Source organism: Beta vulgaris, chromosome 1, assembly GCF_026745355.1.
Source record: "Beta vulgaris subsp. vulgaris cultivar EL10 chromosome 1, EL10.2, whole genome shotgun sequence".
NCBI lineage: Eukaryota > Viridiplantae > Streptophyta > Magnoliopsida > Caryophyllales > Amaranthaceae > Beta > Beta vulgaris.
Genome location: NC_079202.1, coordinates 7,232,582 through 7,256,941, shown reverse-complemented (window position 1 = coordinate 7,256,941; position 24,360 = coordinate 7,232,582). Strand labels below are relative to the sequence as shown.

At 35.4% G+C, this 24,360-nt stretch overlaps 1 protein-coding gene, 1 long non-coding RNA gene and 1 other non-coding gene across 4 annotated transcripts; 1 reads left to right on the top strand and 2 right to left on the bottom strand.

Moving 5' to 3' along the window:
- Positions 1–8,707: 8,707 nt before the first annotated feature.
- LOC104905140 (uncharacterized) lies at positions 8,708–18,301 on the bottom strand. 2 transcript variants are annotated; one of them, XR_791698.4, is made up of 3 exons: positions 18,160–18,301; positions 17,893–18,047; positions 8,708–12,638 (listed from the first exon to the last, which is right to left on the bottom strand). It is a non-coding gene; the product is annotated as an uncharacterized LOC104905140 (long non-coding RNA). The 2 variants fall into 2 exon arrangements; XR_007275499.2 differs by lacking the exon at positions 8,708–12,638 and having other exon boundaries at positions 17,649–18,047.
- Positions 18,302–19,406: 1,105 nt separating this feature from the next.
- LOC130589365 (uncharacterized) lies at positions 19,407–20,828 on the top strand. The gene has a single exon (XM_057390933.1). The coding sequence runs from the start codon at positions 19,407–19,409 to the stop codon at positions 20,826–20,828; it is 1,422 nt and encodes a 473-aa protein (XP_057246916.1).
- Positions 19,950–20,056, bottom strand: LOC125494582 (small nucleolar RNA R71). The gene has a single exon (XR_007270821.1). It is a non-coding gene; the product is annotated as a small nucleolar RNA R71 (small nucleolar RNA).
- Positions 20,829–24,360: the final 3,532 nt, after the last annotated feature.

The following is a 24,360-nucleotide window of genomic DNA, read 5'->3' as shown; positions in this document are numbered from 1 at the left end:
CTCGAAAGTATTTAAGATGGCCCTACTCAAACTGTTAAACTATATATGCACACTAGAATTAACATGATATCTCCAATGTCTTTTGTTAAAATTCAAGCTTTGATCATGTCCATGGTAGAATCAAAGAGTTGCTTAGAGCTCTGCGAGCAAACTGTCATGGGGTTGATGATTCTACAAAACAAATATTACCAGATAACCTAGCTAGAAAGAGTGAGTAGATGCATATATAGTACCATGGACATGATCAAAGCTTGAATTAAAACAAAACAACTGTTAAGATTCTACAAAACAAATATTACCAGATAACCTGTTGAAAGGTGAACTGGAAGATGAAAGAAAGTCGAAAAAGCAATTGCCCACAAGTTACCTTTCGCCCTTTATATAGAGGAAGCTGAAGGAATCATGTTCTCGACTCTAATGCAATTACTAAATATAATATGGATCACATTATGGAGAAAAAATTCGTTTAATTGGGTTATTTTGCTAGAGAATGCTACATAACTTGGGTTTTTAGATAATAAACTCGAAGCCCACTTAAATCGGATCCTACAAAGTCACACATTATATTTGGATGAACGAAAAAAACCAAAAGCCCATTAACGGGCCCTAGGGTGCCCGGCCAAGAGAGAGGAGAAGGAGAGATTGCTTAACCTAATTATTCGTATAATTAGTCAAGTAATCAGAAGATAGAAACATTCACTTTTTACAATATTTTTCTGTCTCCTCTATCTCTCTAAAAGTGTCGGTTATACTCTAAGAAAAGAAGAGAAGTTTTTCCTTTCAACTAGCATTGGTAGAGTGTTGATCCGAATTAGTGGACCAAACATATGAGGTTCTTACTCCAAGTTCTTAGCGATTCTTTTGAGGAATTCACTCATCAAAGATTATTTCTAAACTATTATATAATCCTTAATTTGTATATGCATGAGATCCTTAGGTGCTTATGGATTAGATTCATGAAATTTCGCTTTAGATACCTATTTACTTACAGTGGTATCAGTTATCCCCTTGCATATTTTTTTATGGTCATTATAATATGATTTACTTTGATGTGCTTCACGGATAATTTTAATTGATTAAGGGAAGGAATTGAATTATGGATTGAATGATTTAATTGGAATTGATTAAATGAAGATTTAATTGCTAAATATTATTTTGCCCTAGTCGAAATTTTGAATATTAAAACCCTAATTTTCGATTTTTATTTCCCCATTAAAGGTATTATATTCATATAATTAGTCTGATTTTTCATATTTATAATTGTTTATGTATGACTAATTAATTCATATGAAGAGGTTTTGTATGAATTAGAGATTAATTTATGTGAATAGCCCTAAACTTATCTAAAATGGAGATTTTAAATTGATTTTTTGAATTAGGCATAAAGGAGTTTATGTTTAATCTAATTAGATCACTAAATTAATTTTGCAAAAGTTGTAATTATTAATTTCATTCAAAAAGAAATTAAGTTGGATGAAAGAGCGGCCACGACCGGGTGGCAGAACCACCGGCAGGTGGGCCACGGTGGCTGCTCTGGTAGTCTGCGAGGCTGGGCAGTCGGTCAGGGGTGGCAGTGAGGGCCACCCGTTGCTGGACGTGGTTGGGAGCCTTGCTCAGTCAGTTTTTTTTATAGTCCCCTTTTACAGCACGACGTTTCCCAACATCAAAGTTATACTAATTATTAAGCCAAGTAGTGCTCCACTTATGTCTTAGGAATCCACTAATATAATTACGAAGTTATAGAAATTTGTAAGTAGGTCAGTTCGATCATGTATCAACTATACATATTCATATGATTGACTAAACATCTCCATGTTCGATAGCCCATGAAACGACGTTATCAATCAATCTTATATGCTAATCCTTTAATAAGTCACTTATGTCCAATATTAGGAACTCGAATATTCTATGAATTCAGTTCACTTATGGTGTTTCATTCATCAAATCACATATTTGAAAAAATTAAAAAAACCATTGAATTCAAAATATTTTGGACATTTTATTTAATACTAAACCACAATTGAATAAGATAAAATATCATTTCACACAAACATAAAACAACAAAATCATGTTTTTACATTGTAAGAAGTTTCTCTAATCATAATATAATCTAAAGCCATTCTAACATTTGCTTCAACCCTATAGCCCTAACGTGATTGTCATGCTTGGGTTGAGGTAGAGGTTTAGTAAGTGAATCAGCCACATTCTCATCCGTGTCAACTTTGCAGATCTTGACGTCCTTTGGGTTCTCCTATATGTGATAGGATGGGTATCTTGGCCCATTGAAGAGTGAAAATTGAAAAATACATAGCCGTACTACTAACGGATTATAAGATGATCATTTATTTGGCAATTCAAACTCAAATTTCAAGAAATAATTTGAAGACTAGTATGGATGACATAGAGATGTGGTCATACTATCAAATTAGACACTAAGAGACTCCAAGATAAAAACATTCACCTTTTACAATATTATTCTATCTCCCCTCTCTCTCTAAAAGTGTCGGTTATACTCCAAGAAAAGAAGAGAAGTTCTTCCTCCCATCTAGCATTATCGGTTATACTTCAAGTAAGGGAATCACATATGAGTTTTTCTTACTCCAAGTTTTTAGCGATTCTTATGAGGAATTCACGCATTAAAGGTTATTCCTAAATTATTATGTGATCCTTTAATTATATATGCATGAGTTCCTGTTTTAGGTGTTTATGAATTAGATTCATGAAATTTTGCTTTTAGTACCTATTTTCCTACAAAGCCTAGAATTCATTACCGAGAAAGAATATGAGAGCTTTTTAAAGCTATAGCAAATAAATTATGGAGATGTATTTTTCGTTTATATATGGGTTTGATGCTATTGGTTATTTGGTTCTAAATCTGATTATACTGATGAATTAGTGATATCAGAAACTATTTTAAGGTAGTGTTTGTATAGAAGAAATTAATTTCAAATTCTACATTTCAAATACGCACATTCAATTTCAAATCATCTGTTTGAAAAAAATAAGAATTCTAAATTCATCATTTCAAATATCTATATTTTTTTTTGAAGAAAAATAAGGGGAATTTATATCCAAAATTTTACATAATTAGCAGAAAAAAAACAATCTGAAAAATGATTTTTTGATCTTTAGCCTTTTAATGCTTAGGTAATGAAGTATCAAATTGCACGGCTTAATTCTACCTAAAAATAAGTGGTAACCACTAACCACCACCAGGAACCAATCACTTCTATATTTGGCAATCAACATCAATACCTCATATTTGCCATTTTCATTACCTCTCATTATATTCACATTTCTCTTTCTTCAAACAAAAAAGCAAATAAAATATGTTACTATACTGCTACTCTGGCAAGCTCACTTTAATGGTGGGTACTACTCTTTCAAGTTCTAATTAATGGCGACAATAGGCCTTTCTCATCTTTTTTTGGCGGTCCATAGATCAAGTGGATAGATGGATTGCTTAGAGAGACATTGAAGGTTTTGTGGGAATTGTGATAGTTGGAGATGGAGAAATTCAGGAAGAAGTAAAAATATGATAGTTGGAATTTGAAATGACATGTTTATAGTAGTGATTTGAAATCCCTCATTCTGCTTTTAGCAAGTGTATGGAATTGGACCAAATTCAATTCCAAATGCTTTATATTCCACAACAGTTAAATTTAGCCAAATTCTTCATTTGAAATGAAACTCTAATCCAAACAGAGCATAGAAAATTGGTGTTTTCGTTGTCTACCATGTAAAATTCGTTGTTATCACAACATAATTTGATTACCTGTTTTACGTTTTATTTGAAAAGTTAAATCATGCACGCTGCAGCTATGTTTTGTTTGCCTCCACTATCCATCTGGATACTTTGGGATCTTATGAAAAAGTTGCACCAGATACATCTTATGAAAAAGTTGCACCATATACTATTTATATATATAAGTTGAAAAGTCATGGCAAGATATATCTACTGGTGAAGCATATCTCACATATTTTCTACAGTTTTTCACCGTATACCCTTGACAATTATTTTTTTTGCACCATATACTTCTGATAAATTTTTGTTTGCACCATATGCTCCTTTCAACTTTTCAAATTCACCATATACCCTCCATTTTTCAAAAAATACATTCACTTACCCTTTTGACTGACGGTGTTAGACTTCCATTAGTCATTAGGCCCGAATCCTCCCGTAATCCTAATTGACTAACTTAAATTAAACCCTAATCCTAATCCTAATTTAAAACACTAACCCTAACCCTAACCCTAACCTTAACCATCCCTCCCCCAACCTTACCCCCAATGCCCCATCACCCCATCACGACCACCACCTCCTAACCACCACCCCTTCCCCTTCTCCCGCAGCTAGGGGTGAAAGTTCGGTGTGTGGTTTGGATTAGGACATAATCCAATCCGATCTGAATAAATTTTGGATTTTAATTTTTCAATCCGAATCCAAACCAATTAGGGTTTGAATCCAATCTAATCCAATCCGAATTTTCATACTCTAGATTGGATCCGATCCGAAAATCCGATATTTTTAAAACTCTAGTTTTTCGGTGAAATGAATTAAGCACAACAACAACTTAGTAAATTTAGAAAATGAGGAATTAAGTGCACTTAGTATTTCAGGGGAAGGGTTGAAGTGCTATGTGTATTGGACTATGGCATAGGTTTTTTATATAAAAAAATCAGTTAAGCACTTAAGCCCAATCCAAATATATAATATAAGGCACATTACTATTTGGTTATATTGGATTTTTGGATCCGAATACCCTCAATCCAATCCGATCCGAAATTCCAATTTTTCAAAAAATCTCAATCTGAATCCAATCCGAACACAGTTTAAATCTAATTCGGATTGGATTGGATTGGATTTTGGATTTTATCCGAATAACTTTCTCCCCTACCCGCAGCCCCAATCCCCACCACCCCGAAACCCTCCCTCCTCCCTCCCCGTCCCCCCACCATGAAAATCGAACCCACAAATCGCAGCCCTTCCCCTTCCCCCACAACCGTCGCAACCCCTTCCCCTCCCCTGCAGTTGCGCGCGTACCCCTAAAACCAAGAAAAATCTTGCTTGGTTTGATTTTTTCAACGAATTTTTCGAATTTCGGGCATTTTTAAATTTTTTTTTCATTTCGGGAAGGGCTGGCGAAATTTCGTTTCAATTTAATAGGAGAGCTTGCGGGATAAGGGGAGGGGAGGGGGTTACACGACTACAGGGGAAGGGGAAGGGGAGGGGAGGGGGTTGCACGACTACAGGGGACGGGAGCGGTCTGGTGGTGCGATGCGGTGCAGGCAGGAATGTGTTACGGTGCAGACAGGGATGCGAGGAGGAGATGTCGTTCCCGGATGTGCTGGCTGCCGGAATTTGGAGTGCGCTGGTACTGGCGGATATGGTCGGCGAGGTTGGTGTTGGGTTTAGGGTCGTGGTGGGTTGTGATGGTGAAGTGAGGACTGGGGCACTGGGTGGTGGGGCAGTGGGGGGTGGGGTACGGGGTGGGGGAGTGGGGGAGTGGGGTTAGGTTTAGGTTAGGGTATTAGGATTAGGGTTTGATTTAGGTTATTTAATTAGGGTTAGGAGAGAATTAGGGCCTAATGACTAACATAAGTCTAATACCGTCAGTCAAAAGGGTAAGTAAATGTATTTTTTGAAAAGTGGAGGGTATATGGTGAATTTGGAAAGTTGAAAGGGTATATGGTGCAAAAAAAATTGTCAGGAGTATATGAAGAAAAAAATTGTATTTTCTATGACATAATTTTTGTAACATATAAGAATTAGTCATAAATAATGTTTCCTTATACAACTACAAACAAATTACATGATACTTACATTTGTTATAAAATACTTGTTATCCTTTCATTTTTGTAATATTATATACATTACCAATATAAAAATCTTATGAATAGACCTTTAAAAATATCAATTACCAATATATTCTATCTTTCTTAGTAATGTCAGTGGGACAGGTCAAGTAGAAGACCTGCCCCACTTCTTATTCATAGATATATTCTCTATCTATTAAATTAAAATATATCATATATTAGAATATTTCTTATAAGAATCCATGTTTCGTTATTAATAATATTATTTTACAAATTGTAGTATGGCTTTGAGCCTTTGATCCATAGTTGAAGAAACAAGATTAAAGAAGCGGGTACGAAGTGGTGTGGGCATGAAGTGGGTACCTACGCAAGTGGTGGAATGGGGATAGTTTTAAATACGTACCTGTTGAGGCGATGATGAGTACGGACATTTCCCCCGTAATAGGTAGTGGGGCAGGGGTGGCAATGAGATTTTTAGGTCCCTCCATAGTTACAGAATTAAGACTAAAGAAGCGGGTGTGAAGTGGCTGTGGGCACCCATGCGGGTGGTGGTGTGGGCATGAAGTGGATACCCACGCGTGTAGTGGGTTAGGTATGGGAATGGGATTTTTAGGCCCCTCTACAGTTGAAGAACTAAGATTAAAGAAGCGGGTACGAAGTGAGTGTGAGCACCCATGCAGGTGGTGGTACGGGCCTGAAGTGGGTACCCACGCGAGCGGTGGGGATTGGATAGTTTTAAATACATACCTACTAAGGCGAGGATGGGTTTGAAAATTTCCCTCGTAATGGGTAGTGGGGCAGGGATGGGGATGGGATTTTTAGGTCCCTCTATAATTGAAGAATCAAGACTAAAGAAGCGGGTACAAAGTGGGTGTGGGTACCCATGTGGGTGGTGGTGCGGGCATGAAGTGGGTACCCAAGCGGGGTGGTGGAGCGTGGAGAATTTTAAACACATACCTACTGAGGCTAGGATGGGTTTGAAGATTTTCCTCGTAATGGATAGTGGGGCGGGGATGCGAATGAGATTTTTAGGTCCTCCACACTCCCACAACCCAATTGACATTTCTACTCTTTCTCTCTCCTAGCACAAGGGGATTTTCTTTGTTTTTTTTCCTATCTCACTCTTCTCCTAACTTTTTGTTTTATACTTCGATGTTGCACAATATGGTGAAAAATCCATGAACAAAAAACACTAAGAAAAAGTTGCACCCACAGAAATCCTCACGCAAAATCTTACCATAATGTAGCTTTTATTTAAAGTGCAGACATGACTTCATTTTAGTTGGTACTTAGAATTTTTTTGATAATGGCTTACTTTTTTGTAAATGGTTGCTAAATACAACCTCACTTTACTAAACACAACCCTTTAAAATATCAAAAATACTCATATTCTTCATAACTCCCATCTCTCTAACTTTTCCTCTATCCTTTCTCCCTCCTCCTCTTCTTCTCTCGTCCAAAATTAACCCAATTTTACCCAATTTCGCTTGATAATTTTACCCCGTTTCGCATAATTTCATTTGATAATTTCACCGAATGGGAGATTAAGACTCCAATTGCTACGATTTTCCTCCTTGTCTCAACCTCTACCTCTTCCTCCTTTCTCCATTTTCGTGCGATAATAACTTCAATTTGGTTAGTGCACCATTCTACTGTAACTTTTCACTAATTTCAGCTCGTAAGCTTCAATTGTCACTAGGATTGAATATTTCTCTTTAATCGCACTTAAACATGATGACGCAATTGTCCTAAAATAACTGTCTTGCAGTTTCTTTTGTCCAGTTGTTGGGTTCTTCATTTCTCTATTAACCCTGCATGTTTATGAAGGATGGATAGCCTAATGAGGTGATACGATATTTGAGCTATTTGAAGTACTAGTATAAGAAATAAAGATATTGGGTATTATGAGTGCCAAAATAAGAGTAGTAGGACATTCTTTTACTTAATTTTTGTTCTACCTAACCCTTTAAAACATTTCAAATTTTGATTATTTATTATGATACTCTAGATTTTTTAGTTTTTTTAAAAAAAATCGAAGAACTTGGAAACTGTACCTATGGGTGCACTTGGTTCAGTGAAATGAAAAAAAAAATGATGGGCGCACTTTGGTTCATTGAAATGAAACAAGTTGTTGGATTCAGGTTATATATCTGAATATTCTTGGAACAATTTGCACCCGTTAGAGAGAAGATTTATATGTCCATCAATTACCTTATTCCATACAATTTGCACGAAATAGCTTTATCTATTTCGTGCAATCCTCAAGAAACAATTTAACCCTGTTTCGTTCAATTTGACAAAACAGAGTAATCTATTTCTTAAGGATTGCACGAAATAGTGCTAAATATCTCATGGAACGAATTGATTAGTTATGGAAGAAAAAGCCGAAATATTTACATTAGATTGAAGTTCATTTTGGTCAAAATTATCTTTCATTGAGTATCAAATTTAAATGAGAAATTTCTTCAGTTACCCCTTGGATTTGACATAATTCTCAAATTGCCCCTCATATTTAGGGAATTCCTCATATACCCCTAAATTTTGACTTCGTGCTCAAAATACCCTTACTATCGACGAAACTCTAAATTTGTTAGTTTTTTGTCTTTCTCCCGTCTCCATCTTCATCTTCATATCTCCTCCCACTAACCTCCAATTTTCTCTCTCCTTCCACCTACATGTCTTTTTCTCTCTCCTACCCATCTTCATTTCTTCATCTTTCTCCATGCTCATGTGACAATAAGTTATGAAAATTTCAATGTCTCACCAATCTGTTTTCATCCCCTCTTAAACCCTTCCTTTCCATTGTAACAACCCGCTCTTTCGAGCTGCTAATGAAACACACTCGACAACCATAGACAACAATTAACTCTTAAGTAAATTACTTCGCAGCGAAAAAATATCCTTAATTACACCAATAACTCGACTAAATTCCCAAACATTATAAATAAACGAAATAACAATAACTATTCTCAAATCAGCTATCTAAATACAAACTCAATCCATAAGCTACGACGACATCATAATCTTGCTTCACTTCCATTCTCGAGCTCTTGATACCAAACCTGCAAATTCAAGGAGAAAATACAAAACAAACAAAATTCCAAAATGCGTGGAAAACTCATAACCTTTACTTCAGCCTGTTATAAACATTTTATTTCTCAAATCATTTTCATCTCGTTACAACGCTGACATAGCTCACTCTCTTAAATAATTCAGTGGCAAGTATAAGCTTTGGACAAAGGACAAACGCCGCCTCCAAGGTTCGTTATGGAGCCCAGCAATACTACCCCCAATGTTCGTTATGGAGCGTAGCCGACCGTATCGGGTTAAAAGAGTAACCATCCTCCACCCATACATTGCCCACTTTATATTTTCAGTTCATAAACTACACCAGCAAAACATTTGCATATTTATATTCAATCAATGACATTTCATCATCACATTTATATCTATGGCCATAGTACGAAAGTATATATAAAAAACAGAACAGAGAGATCCACACAAAGAAGAGCATCAGTAAATGATTTTACTGAACATAAAAGTTACCTGAAATGCAATCCAGATTCCACCAACATAACCTCCTTCATTAATCTTCATCTCCAAATAAGATTCAAACTCCATAATCATTCTCCAACAGTTTACCTCATAACAACAAGACTAATTACTAACCATTCTCACAAAATCTCAATTAAAGAAACTAATCTAATTAACCTTTCTTAAAACAATCTACTACACTGATTAAACTAAATCCCAGAATAAAACCTAATGAACCCACTTTCATAAGAATTCCGAATTAAATACAAGGAATTTACCTCTACTCTACTAGGAGCAGTGAAGAACAAGGACACATGAGTTGAGGGGGGTTTTCGAAGCTTGGGCGAGGTTTATTGAGCACCGGCAAACGACTAAGCATCGACGAGGATGACAACAACGTGGGGGAGGTGGCGCCGTGACTCGACAGTGGCTGACAATGCAAACGCGACACCAGATCAACAGGCGAACATGGGAGACGCGAACCGTAAGAAGAGTGAACAGAAGAACAGTAGCAGCAACAGAGTTTCAGTGGTTCGACGCGGCTCCGACGACTCACCGACGACAGAGAAGCCAATGAAGCTGGGCGAGAGAGATGGTGAGGAGGTGAGGGTTTCCATCGGGTTGGGGTTTTGGGGTATTGATAGACATGGGAAAGAGAAGGAACTTGGGGTGGGTTTTGGTGTTCTGAAGTTTAGAAGCCACGAGAGAGAATGAAAGAAAGTGATGGGGTTTTGAGATCTTTCATTAACCGACAAAAGGGGAATGGTATTTGGGTTTCAAATAAAACAACGATAATTATGAAAATGGAAATCGACTTTAGTTGGGAACTTTCGACAAATATCACTCAAATAATTTTAAACAACTAAAATCCAAAACACATAATATAAATAACTTCATAAAAATAAACAAATAAATATATTACAAATACGACAAGATAAATATCCATACTCCAACTCATATAAAATAAGATTTTCAGAACATAATTAACTTAATAATTATAATTAGCTTTTAAATAAACGCTCTTAAAAATAGGGCTATTACATCCATCTTCTTCCCCTCTTTCTCCTAAACTTCACAACCCCTTCGACTCCATTCCTTGTTGTTCTCATAACACTATAATTCAAGCACAAACCCAGAAAAATTCGAACTCCCCAACAATCACTAGTTTTAGGTGAAATTCACAAGGAGAGATAATTAACTTCACCGTCATAAAAAATGGAGAAAATTCATAAGATGAAGATGGGGAGGAGACAGAAAGACATGTAGGTGGAAGGAGAGAGAGAAAATTGGAGGTTTAGGATGCCATCAATGGAGGAGGGTGGGAGGAGAGATGAAGAATATGAAGGTGGAGTAGAGAGAGACAGAAACAAAAGTTAATGATGTTAGAGTTCCATCAATAGTAAGGGTATTTTGAGCATAAAATCAAAGTTCAGGGGTATCTGAAGAATCCCCCAAATATGAGGGGAAATTTGAGAATTACGTCAAACCTTAGGGGTACCTAAGGGAATTTCCCAATTTAAATTTGTCAATCAGATATTTTATAATTTATGTCTCTCTAGATGAGAAAAGGAGGAGGGGAGAATATCTTTTTCTAGAGAAGGTTATTTTTTAAGAGAGAATATGATGTTATATTATGTCTTGAATTATTTATATGGCGCTAGGATCTAGAGTTCTGCGAGCTTTGTGTGTTCGGGATGCTTCATCCAAAAAGTTTCCAAATGTTGTTCATAGGACAAAGGGCACACTTAATTATATCCATTCTGATCGTTGCGGTTCTTCTCGGTTTGAATCTATTGGAGGTCACATGTATTTTGTGTCGATGATTGGTGATTATTCAAGAATGACTTGGGTAATTATGATGAAGCATAAAGTGAGGTTTTCAAGAATTTTAAGTAGTGGAAGGCTTTGGTGGAAATCAAGCTGGAAAGAAGATCAAAAGGTTGCAAACTGATAATGGCCTGGAATTTTGTTGGTCTGATTTTAATGAATTCTGCAAAAATAAAGGGATTGCTCGCTATCATGCTGTTATAAGATATTCCACAAGAGAATTGGTTAGCAAAACGCATGAATTAGAAATTGCTGGAGAGAGCGATGTGCATGCTCTAATGCTGGGTTAGCTAGAAGATTTTGGGCAAAAGCTGTAGGTACAACTTACTATCTGATCAACTGAGGACCTCACACATGTATTGATTCTAAAACACCTTATGAGGTGTGCTCTGGTAAGCCTGCATATGTATTATTCTCTGTTGAGTTTTTGGTCCTATTGTTTATTATCATGTAAGTGAGAGTAAATTAGTATCTAGTGCTAAGAAGGGTGTATATACTGGTTTTGGGACTAGAGTTAAGGGCTATAAAATAAATCTAGTCACCTTTCTGTAAGTTGAGTTATTATACTTAGTAGAAGTATAAATTTTGATGAAAATTCTATGCTTAACCCCACTGTGAAGTCCGTTGTGATGCCAGCTAGTAGTGATGCTGATAAACAGGTGGAGCTCCAAGTCACTCAAGATAAAAGTGAATCACTGCACCAAGGTGGAGAAGATCAACATGCTGCTACCAAAATTGATTTGGCATAATCTTCCCGTCACCAATCAACCTCGCCAGAAGCACATCAAAGAAGCATAACTCTTGATAGAGATATAAGAGTTGGTGCTAGACCTCCAAGGAGGTATGATTTTGAGGATATGATTGCTTATAAAATGCAGGTTGTTGAAGAGGTGGATACTCATGAGCCATCCACCTACAAAGAAGTTGTTTTAGATAATGCTTCTACTCAATTGCTCGCAGCAATGGGAGATGAGATGGAGTCTCTGAATAGAAATCAGACTTGGGAGCTCGTTAAACGTCCTAAGATGAGAAAGATTGTCACTTGTAAACGGGTCTTCATGAAGAACGAAGGAATCTGACATTGTAACAGCCTGATCTCCCCGAGCTGCTAGCTTAACTCGCTCAGTAATCACATATCTCAATTAACACCAAAACAATATTAATAATAATCACTTATGAATTAGATAATACTCGCAGCGGAAACAACCTGAAATATACGATCCTGGACCTGTGGGTTATGGGCCCACAAAACAATATCTTTTATATAAGATTTCAATTACATAGTCATTCAATCTCAAATTCCAAGGTAAAAGAATAAATTATGTCATATGTAGTTCTAAATGAACCCTCTATATACAAACTTATATCTCGGACTTTAACCCACAATAAAAATTTCGAATCATAACTTTCCTCTCAACTCGATTCTGGCTTGCAACACAGTCCTGCAATTAAGTTTGACTCTGCCACCCACCAAGTAACAGGCCACAAAAATGACAAAACAATCAGCAAAGCTGAGTACACATTGCGTAATAGAAAATACAAGTTTAGGTGTATTTTGAAAACCAATTAATAATACATGGTCATAATAGCAAGTAGTCATATTCGAATCAATTACTTAGAGATTTCATAGGATCCATAGTTTGGTATGACCACGAGCGTAGCAAATTGTTGAGAGTCGTCACCCCACCTTTTACTATTCTGCTTGCAAAACTTAACCCGGACATGTCTTGCTTCCGCCAGGATTTCCCCTTCCTAGTTGGGTAACGGTTAGGGAATATCGCCCTAACTCGGGTGTATGCTCACGCCTCGTTTCCGTTTCAATTCAAGATATTTAATATTTCATTACTATACAATTCCATATACTTAACATACTCCTTTTTAGAATCATTAGCATGGTAATGTAGTGTTTAAGCCTAGCTTAGGGTAAGTAAACATCTCAAAAGAACCATATAATGCTAAATCCTTGTTATATACTCAAAACACAAACAATTATATACACATCAAAGTAATTTCATTTCATAATCATGTTTTAATCATAGAAAGAAACAACTACCTAACTATAGATCTAGATAGGAAAACCTCTACGTTACAATCCAAACTAAGTGTGTGCCTTCACTTAGGCTGCTTAGGGCACTTAAATCTCATTATCCCAAGTGGTTTACCCTTCTTACAGCTTCCCCTGAATATGTAAAGTGCTAGGGATTAGTTCACACATGTTTTAGAACATAAATAACTAAGCTAAGTATAAAAGAGATGCAAAGTTGTACTTACAACAATCTGTTTTATGTTCCTATGGAGTTTCTACAACTTCCCAAGACTTGAAAACTCTACCAAAAGCTTGAAACACTAAGGAATTATGTCTAGATTAGTTTTATGTAAAGATAAGTAGGTGTTGAAGAAGAAAGTTTTGGAGAAAGAGTCGAAAAACGTAAACAGTCTTTTATAGATTGGTTCTGGCGGTACCCATGAGAGAGGGAAATCAGTTCTGGGTAAGGTCGGTTCCTTTGAGTTTCTAGGTGGTTCTTGATGGAGGTGTTAGCTTAATGTGTTGGCTTTCATGAATGAAAAGATCATTAAGAGACTGACAATTAAGCAGCTACTAAGAGGCGTTCTTTAAGGATAGGTCTGAATTGATATTTCAGCCGGTCAAATTTTACTAAGGAATCTATTATATTAAGCCACATATATTTCGGGAACAAATGACCATTTTAACCTTAATACATCCTAAGCATAACATATATCAAGTTTGATTAGGTCCTGAGCTGGGATTCAACCCAAAAGTGCTCTTAAACTGGAAGCTCATTGTTACCCGATAAAACGATCTTTATGCGATTTTCATAATCTTAAGAAATAAGGCTCTTAAAGGCTTTCTCACTTATCTATTGGTTCTTTTAGCTTTCTTAACCACTAAGAATGATAGTTCTTATCCACTTGCTTTCTTAACCACTAAGAATGATAGTTCTTATCCATTTTTAGCTTTCTTAACCATTAAGAATGATGGTTATTATCCACTTTTGTCCTAGTATGATGTTGGAAGAATTCTAACTACTCAAAGGACCAAAGCCTGATGAAGATTTAATATATTTAACAAAATAATTGAACCTGCTTAAAAATACAGGCTGTTACACACATGTTAAGGGGGTCAAGTATAAAGCTAGGGTTATTGCAAGAAGATTCACGCAAAGGAAAAGGGTTGATTATAATGCATATTTCTCACCATTGGTCAGACACACTTCCATCAGAGTGTTACTAGTAATAGTTGCACATCTGAATCTTGAACTTGTGCAACTAGATGTGAAAGCAACTTTCTTACATGGGGAGCTAGAAGAGGAAATATATATGACTCAACCAGATAGGTTCCAAGTTCATGGAAAAGAAGACTATGTTTGCAGATTGAAGAAGTCCTTGTATGGGCTAAAGCAGTATCCTAGGCAAAGATACAAAAGGTTTGATAGCCATATGATTGAGTTGGGCTATAACAGGAGTCTATATGATTGTTTTGTGTATTACAACAAGTTGGATGATGGCCGGATCGATGATTTATCTGGTCCTATATGTAGATGACATGCTCATAGCTACAAAGTCCAATTCTGATATTCAGAAGTTAAAGTATTTTCTCAATGCTGAGTTTTAGATGTAGCATTTGGGTGATGCACAAAAGATTCTGGGGATGAAAATTGTTGGGAAAGAGATCAGAGAAAGCTTTTCTTGTCACAAAAAGGTTACATTCAGAAGATATTGTCAAGGTTTGGTATGTTATCAGCTACACCTATAGATACTCATAGTGGTGCAAGTATATATATAACAATCTTCTACTTTTGTACCCCAATATGATGTTGAGAAGAATTATATGTCTCGGGTCTCATATGTTAGTGTAGTTGGAAGTTTGATGTATGACATGGTCTGCACTAGATCGAATCTTGCACATGCTGTTAGTCTTGTTATTAGGTTCATAGGTCAACCTGGGAAGGAACATTGGCAAGCAATGAGAGGATTTTTTGTTACGTTAGAGGTACGTATGATGTTGGTCTCATTTATGGGAATGGTACTCAGTATCTAATTAGTGGTTATTCTGATTCTGATTATGCTAGAGATGTTGACATTAAGAGATTTATGACTGCTTATGTATTTACTCTTGGTGGTTCTGTTGTTAGTTGGAAGGCAACTTTGCAGGCTACAGTTAATTTTTCTACTATTGATGTGGAGTACATGACGTTGACAGAAGTTGCTAAAAAGAGAATAAAAAGGCTAGTTAGTGATATTGGTCTACATCATGATCAAGCTATTGTGTATTGTGACAGTTTGAGTGCAATATGGCTAGCCAAGGATCAAGTCCATCATGGGTGGACTAACCACATTAATGTGACATATCATTTTTTGAGAAGTGAGAAGAGGATTAAGGTGGTGAACGTAGGTACTGTTGATAATACCGCTTATATGTTTACTAAGCAGGTTCCTCATGGCAAGTTCCAACATTGCTTTGACATGCTAAATGTTCTAATTTGTTAATCTGGGCCCTTATGGGCATTCTGAGACAGGGAGAGTCTGGGTAAATCTAGCTATTTTTGTGGCATCCGGATCCATCTGTACCTGTCATCTGTTTATCTGTTATGTGGGAAAGAATTCAAGTCAAGGTGGAGATTTGTTAAACCATGTCTTGAATTATTTATCTGACGCTAGGATTAATCTAATACGGGGGTCTCGCTAGTGGAGGTTAGGGGGCAACCCCCTGGAACTTTTCGATATATGTTGTTTATAATATCGAGTTTGTTTTAGTTTCGAGTTTAGGCCCATCTGTTTAGGTTAATTAGTAGGGTACTATATAAATACTATATTAACCTCTACCTCCATATTCTATAATCAATTCTCTCTTTAAAACCTAAGAAAATCATTTATCCTCTGCCTATGGACGTAGCTAGCACATTGTTAGTGAACTAGATTAATTCTTGTGTCGATTGTTCATTACTGTTTGTTTCGTTAATTGCATCTGTTAAACTGTCACAACATATGATAATGAGGTTTTTTTTAGGGATGTACTTCCTCTGTTTCTTTTTAAGTGGAACATAGAGAAAGGGCACACCAACCAAGTGATAAGTATCTATTTTACGTATATTTTATTCAATTCTGTTATCACTTTTGGGTTAAAATACGAGACTTATGATATATTTTTATCTTATATATTGACATTGGCAGAATCAAACTATTTTGGTAACAAAGTTGATTAATATATGAAATTGACTCTATTTGGGAATACTATATTTTAGAGCCATTTATCTATTACTACATATATGTGTGTTGTAGGTATAATTAGCAAAAGGAGAAAAAGAGAATGGGCCAAAACCCATTATTGAAACCAAAAAGCCACGCAATTGAAAAAAAAAAAAGGGAACCTAAGACTAAAGGAGGGGGGACGCAGCATTGAAAGGAGAATACAGAGGACAGACGCAGCAAACAGAGGAGACGCACAACGGAAGAAGAACGCATCAGCGAGAGCACGAAGCGTTCATCTGTTTTGTCCTATGAATCTGGAGTTCATCCCTTTCTTCTCTTCGTTTATGTTTAATTATTATGTTTAATTTCAGATTTTTAGTTTCAATTGGTTTGTTTGATTTAGTTTTTATGTCTAGCTAAATTTATTTGTTCTAGGACTAGATGTAGTCTTTTAATTTTCTGTCAATGAATTGAATTATTGTTTGGGTTTATCTATTTCAATTGCAATTTGATAATTTTGGTTTGATTTCGTATAATTGATTTGGCCAGTTGATTATATGTTTAAGGTATTGGATTAGTAGCGGGAGTGAACTTTCAATATTAGTTCGTGGAATTATCAAACGTCAAGTAGTATAATTTTAGGAATAGTTATACACTTGGGGTGATCGTTTACATGATTTTCTTGTTCGTAATGAGTTTATGGTAATGTTTACGACCACGGAAGTAGGCGTGAAGTTAGTATAAATATACGTTTTCTACCTTGGAAGAGGAGATAATATAAATTAGGAAATTCGATCATTGCAATACAATAGTCTTTAACCCAGCAATTAGTTTAATTTCATTGTAGAAATTAATTGGCGAAATCTAAGTCCTGGAACTGTTTCTCATATTTGATTCTTACACTAATTCATTGCAATACAATAGTCTTTAACCCAGCAATTAGTTTAATTTCATTGTAGAAATTAATTGGCGAAATCTAAGTCCTGGAACTGTTTCTCATATTTGATTCTTACCCATTAGTGTTAGAATTAATAGTAGTTTATATTAATTTAGCTTAGTTATTTTCACTACTCACGTTACCCGAATCGTCTAAATAATATTAGATTTTCTTAATTTGGTAGTTGACTATAGACCTCCTTGTCAGGGCCGTCTTAAACATTTTAGAGGCTCTGTTCTAATCTTAAAAATTAGGCCCCTCATAATTAGAAAAAAATTTCATTTTCATAATAAAAAAATATTTATTAAAAATATACACAATATCATTAACCATTAATCCTTAAAATTATAAAATATTACTCCTAGTACAAAGAACATAACTGAAAACTACAAGATTTCACCTACTAAAACATATAATACTACTTCTATTACAAAGAACATATACTAAAATTATGAAAATATAAAGTAATAAAACTATAAAGCCACTAAATATAAAGTAATAAAACTATAATGTACTAACTATAAGTGAGTAACAATTCATATGGAATCAATACTCATAAGTCATACCTGCTGCGGTGCTGCACTGCTGCCACATCTACTTATTATTTTTTTTTTTAGGGGAGCCACACACACTCTAATAGAGTGGTACAGCTGTACACTACTACTCATCTTCTTCAAGTTCAAGTTCAAGTTCATATGAAGGCTGAAGCACGCATTAGTTACTGTAAAACCATTTCAAACCAAAAATTAAACACAAAAAATTGATAATTGATAAACACAATCGAATAACTAGTAAATGATAATTAGTGTAGATATTTAGAATTTAGGATTCACCTATCTCAAACTTTCATCTTTCAGCTTTAATTTCTTCCGCAAATTTCAGGAATCTTTAGTTCTTCTGTTCGACTGCAAATTTCACGAATATTTAGAGAGAGAAGGTATATTCAATTATTCAGTTCTTCACGAATCTGGTTTCTTCCTCCACAAATTTCCAGAAATCAAAAGTAACACAAATTTAAAGGTATGAATTTCAATTTCTGTTGTCTCAGAACTAATTGATAATGGATGAAAAGATAGAAATGAGTTATAAATATATAAAGATTGAAAAAATAAGCCGTTGATTGAAGATTGAATGGAGAAAATCAGAATTGATATTTTCATATTCTAGGTAACGTTTAATAAGGAATGAGTGAGAGAATTTGGGAAGTTGTTAAGAGAAATTAAGAATTTAGAAGATTTTTAAAAGATAACAAATTTCTGAAAATGGGAAAGAGAAATTAAAGGAAGTTAGAGAAGAACGTGGTTTGTTATTTGCAGTTTACACGCCATGAAGACAGAGAACTGTAATTTTTTTTTTTAAAAAAAAAAGCTGGGCTGCTTATTTTGGGAATTGGGCCCTCCAAATTTCGGGGCCCTGTGTTGATGGTCTGTTTGCATAGGCCATTGGCCGGCCCTGCTTCTTGTGGGAAACGATATCTTGCTTACCCTATATTTATTTTAATTGACCCGTACACTTGCGGTATTTTAAGGTACATTTAGGACCGACCAAGTTTTTGGCGCCGTTGCCGGGGAGGCAATTAGTCAATATCATACTAAAGAGATTTTTGATATTAGTTTAGACTTATTTTCGTAGTTTAGTAGTAGCTCTAAAATCTTTGTTTTTTTTAGTAGTACAGTAGTGGCTTTTGTGAGCTTAGACTAGTGCACCATTCATGTTTTCATTATGTTGCTACAGTAAATTGCTTGGTACTTTATTCATTCGTTTTTAGGAGTATTTTTATTGTTACTTCTGTTTACTCTTAGTTTTCTTGTTTAGTGTCTACTACTTTAGTATTTTTTAGATAGACTTTACTGCCAAAATTGTGATACATCCGCTGTCTAGTTATTAGTATATTTTTGTTCAATTGCATCTTCTACATTCTGTTAAGTTGTAGTCCATATTGTTATTATTCTGCTTTAATATTTCTTGATAGTGCTGCAAGTCTGCAGACGCATGTCATTTTCTGATTTTATACGCTGCAATTTTTAGTTTAAAATAGCTTGTTTAATACATTTTTACTCATTTCTGTTTTCCATAGTTTATGCCTCGTACTAATCGTCTTTTTGTCCCGTTTGATCCAGAAATTGAAAAAACAGCTCGGGCACTAAAGAAACAGAAGAAGTTGCTGTCCTTGGAACAACAACAGGATCTCAATTTCAATTTTTTATTTCCTGAAGTAAGTGACACAAATTCGGAAAACATGGGAGACGAAGAAGCTACAAAATCTCTGCGTGATTTCCCAATGCCGAATGCTAGCGGAGCACCTTCAAGTATTGTAAGACCTACTATCGCTGCTAATAACTTTGAGCTTAGTCCCGCTTTAATTCGAGTAATTCAACAAGATCAATTTAGTGGACTAGATAATGAAGACCCTAATGACCATATCACCACTTTTCTTGAAAAATGTGATACTTTAAAACTAAATGGAGTGACTGATGATGCTATCAGACTTGGTTTATTTCCGTTCTCACTTAAAGACAAAGCTAAAAAGTGGTTAAAATCTAATCCACCTAATTCATTTACAACATGGGCCGCATTATCTCAAGCTTTTCTAAGTAAATATTTTCCTCCTGGAAAAACTGCTAAGTTTAGAAACGATATAACTAGTTTTGTTCAACTTGATGGGGAGTCTTTATATGAAGCATGGGAAAGGTTTAAAGATTTACAACGTAAATGTCCTCATCATGGTGTTCCTGATTGGTTGCTTGTGCAAACTTTTTATAATGGTCTTAATGAATCTGTTAGGATAACTATGGATGCAGCCGCCGGAGGTGCAATAATGGGTAAAACTACTGAAGTAGCTAATAGATTACTTGAAGAGATGGCTTCTAATAATTATCATTGGTCCAATAATAGGGGTAAACCAAAGAATACCGCTGGTATGTATGAAGTAGAAGGAATTAACATGTTAAATGCAAAAGTTGACAACTTAGTCAATTTGTTTACTAAAATGAGTAATGTCAATTCTGTGTCTACTACTATACCATGTAATATGTGTGGAGGTGCTCATTTAAGTGGTGAATGTGCTAATGTGGAGCAAGCTCAATATGTTTCTAATTTTAATAGACACCCACAAAATGATCCCTATTCTAATACTTATAATCCAGGCTGGAGAAACCATCCTAATTTCTCTTGGAGGAATCAAGGACAACAAAATGTTAATGTTAATTCACAACATCCACCTGGCTTCCACCAAAAACAACCTCAACAAGAAAATAGACCATCATGGGAACTAGCTATTGAAAAATTGGCTAATGCTACTTCTGAACGAATTGAAAAGTTGGAAACTAAAGTTGATCAGATTGCTATTTCTAATAGAAATGTAGAACTTCAACTTGGACAATTAGCTAATGCCATTAATTCAAGGAGTCAAGGATCTTTGCCTAGTAAAACAGATGTAAATCCTAAAGAACATTGCAAAGCTGTGACCTTAAGAAGTAGTAAGCAACTAACACAAGTATAAGAGTCAATTGACAAAAGTAAGGGAGTTAAGGAAAATGAAAAGGAGGGTGAGGAACACGTTGAAACTGAACATCAAAAATCACCTTCTCCACCCCTTGCCAAACCTTATGTGCCTCCTATCACCTTCCCTCAAAGGCTTAAAAGGAATAAAACGGATAATCAATATGAAAAGTTCATGAACATGTTTAAGCAATTGCACGTTAATATTCCATTTGCCGATGCTTTGACCCAAATACCTGCATATGCTAAGTTTCTAAAGGAGTTTATTGCTAAAAAGAGAAAACTGGAGGATTATGAAACTATTGCCTTGACTGAGGAATGTAGTGCCGTGATTCAGAATAAACTTCCTCCAAAATTGAAGGATCCAGGAAGCTTTTCTATTCCTGTCACTATAGGTGACATAAATTTTTCTAAAGCTCTATGTGATTTGGGTGCGAGTGTATCTCTTATGCCACTAACTATTTGCAAAAAGTTAGGATTAACGGATATAAAATCTACTATTGTTTCATTACAACTTGCTGATAGGTCAATTAAATATCCATTGGGTGTGATTGAAAATGTCTTAATGAAGGTGGATAAGTTTATAGTTCCTGTGGACTATATAATTCTTGATATGGATGAAGATGTTGAAGTTCCCATCATTTTAGGCAGACCCTTTTTAGCTACTGCATAAATGGAACTTTAACCTTTAAAATTGGTGATGAAGAGGTCAAATTTAATGTGTTTAAATCTGTGAAATTCCTTCTTTTACTGATCATGTTTTTCAAGTTGATGTGCTTGATGAGATAGAAGGGCAGTAAAGTGCTCTATGATGATCCTCTCCAAGCATTCTTAGAAAGTGCAGATTTTGAAAGCACAAAAGTAAATGCAATAGCTCTGGCATTGGAGGCCTGTCCTCCATGGTGGAAAAAAGGTAATAACTTTGAGGAGCTCGGTAAAGGTAAGCCTCTTCCTCCCCCATCTGTAGTACAAGCCACTGTTTTAGACTTAAAACCACTTCCTGCCCATCTAAAATATGCATATTTAAGTGAAAATGATACTCTGCCAGTGATTGTTAGTTCATCCTTAAGTGATGATCAACTTGATAAGCTTCTGCGTGTTTTAAGAGCAAGAAAAAGGGCCATAGGCTGGACTATTTCTGATTTAAAAGGGATTAGCCCTTCTGTTTGCATGCTTAAAATACTTATGGAAGATGAGTTTAAACCTTCTATTCAAAATCAAAGAAGGCTAAATCCTAATATGCAAGAAGTAGTTAAAAAAGAAGTTTTGAAATGGTTAGATGCTGGAATAATATATCCTATATCTGATAGTCCTTGGGTTAGCCCAGTGCAAGTCGTACCTAAAAAGGGTGGAATCACAGTAGTACCTAATGATAACAATGAACTAATTCCTACTAGAATAGTCACTGGTTGGTGAGTTTGTATTGACTATAGGAAACTTAATAGTGCAACTCGTAAGGACCATTTTCCCTTACCTTTTTTAGACCAAATGTTAGAGAGAGTTGCTGGACATGAGTTTTATTGCTTCCTTGATGGGTACTCTGCTTTTTAATCAAATTCCGGTTGCTCCTGAAGATCAGGAGAAAACCACATTTACATGCCCTTACGGTACTTATGCATTTCGTAAAATGCCTTTTGGTTTATGTAATGCCCCTGCTACTTTCCAACGTTGTATGATGTCTATATTTTCCGATTATATTGAAAAGATTATGGAGGTCTTTATGGATGATTTTTCTGTTTTTGGATCCTCCTTTGATAATTGTTTAGCTAATCTATCTCTTGTCTTACAACGTTGCGAAGATACTAACTTAGTTTTAAATTGGGAAAAATGTCATTTTATGGTACAAGAAGGTATAGTATTTGGGCATAAAATTTCTGTGAATGGAATTGAAGTTGATCGCGCTAAAATTGAAGTAATTGAAAAACTACCTCCACCTATTAATGTCAAGGGAATTAGGAGTTTTTTAGGACATGCGGGGTTCTATAGACGTCTCATCAAAGACTTTTCTAAAATTTCCAAACCCTTATGTGATTTATTAAATAAAGATATTCCCTTTAACTTTAATACTAACTGTTTAAATGCATTTAACAAGTTAAAGCATGAGTTAGTTTCAGCACCTATAGTTGTACCTCCTGATTGGTTTTTACCTTTTGAATTGATGTGTGATGCGAGTGATTATGCTCTTGGTGCTGTTTAAGGCCAAAGAAAAGATAAAAAGTTGCATGTTATTTATTATGCTAGTAAAATGCTCAATGATGCTCAATTAAACTATGCAACTACTGAAAAGGAATTACTTGCTGTGGTTTTTGCGATGGACAAGTTTAGGTCGTATTTGATTGGTTCAAAAGTAGTAGTTTACACGGATCACTCTGCTTTAAAGTACTTGTTAAATAAAAAGGATGCTAAACCTAGACTTATTCGACGGATTCTTTTATTGCAAGAATTTGATTTGGAGATTAAGGATAGGAGAGGTATTGAGAATCCAGTGGCTGACCATTTGTCTCGCTTGAAATTTGATGTTGCTTCTGATATACCTATTAATGATATGTTTCCCGATGAGCGATTGCTGGCAGTAGTTAATATCCCTTGGTATGCTGATTTGGTGAATTTTCTAGTAAGTGGTATTATACCCCCTAAGTTAACTTATCATCAGAAAAAGAAATTCTTTTGGGATTCTAAGCATTATTTTTGGGAAGAGCCTTTGCTATATAAATTTTGTGCTGATGGAATTATTAGAAGATGTGTGCCTGAAGAATATGTTTCAAATATATTGCAGCATTGTCATTCATTAGAATGTGGAGGTCATTTTAGTACAAATAAAACAGTTTCTAAAGTTTGGCAATGTGGATTTTATTGGCCTACTATGTATAAGGATTCTAGAGAGTTTGTTAGTAAATGTGATCGATGCCAAAGAGTTGGAAATATTTCTAGAAGAAATGAGATGCCTTTGAATATTATTCTTGAAGTTGAATTGTTTGACCTTTGGGGAATAGACTTTATGGGGCCTTTCCTCCGTCCTTTAACAATAGGTACATACTAGTGGCAGTAGACTATGTATCTAAATGGGTTGAAGCTATACCTACTCAAACGGATGATTCTAAGGTTGTCATGAAATTTATTAAGAAAAACATCTTTTCTAGGTTTGGAGTTCCTAGGGCATTATTAAGTGATGGAGGCTCTCATTTTTGTAATAAGCCACTTGACAGTCTTTTAAGGAAATATGGGGTTAAGCATAAAGTAGCATTACCATATCACCCCCAAACTAATGGTCAAGTTGAGCTTGCTAATAGAGAGTTGAAGCTTATTTTGGAGAAAACCGTCAATAGTTCTAGGAAAGATTGGGCTAATAAAATCGATGACTCATTGTGGGCATATAGGACAGCCTTTAAGACACCATTAGGCATGTCTCCCTATAGCCTAGTATATGGAAAATCATGTCATTTACCTGTAGAAATAGAGCATAAGGCATATTGGGCAATTAGAGAGTTAAATATGGATCTTAAGGCTGCTGGAGCTAATAGATTATTGCAATT

Excerpts from the sequence above, each read along its gene's own strand:
- LOC130589365 (XM_057390933.1), top strand. The coding sequence starts at position 19,407 with ATGCCTCGTACTAATCGTCTTTTTGTCCCGTTTGATCCAGAAATTGAA.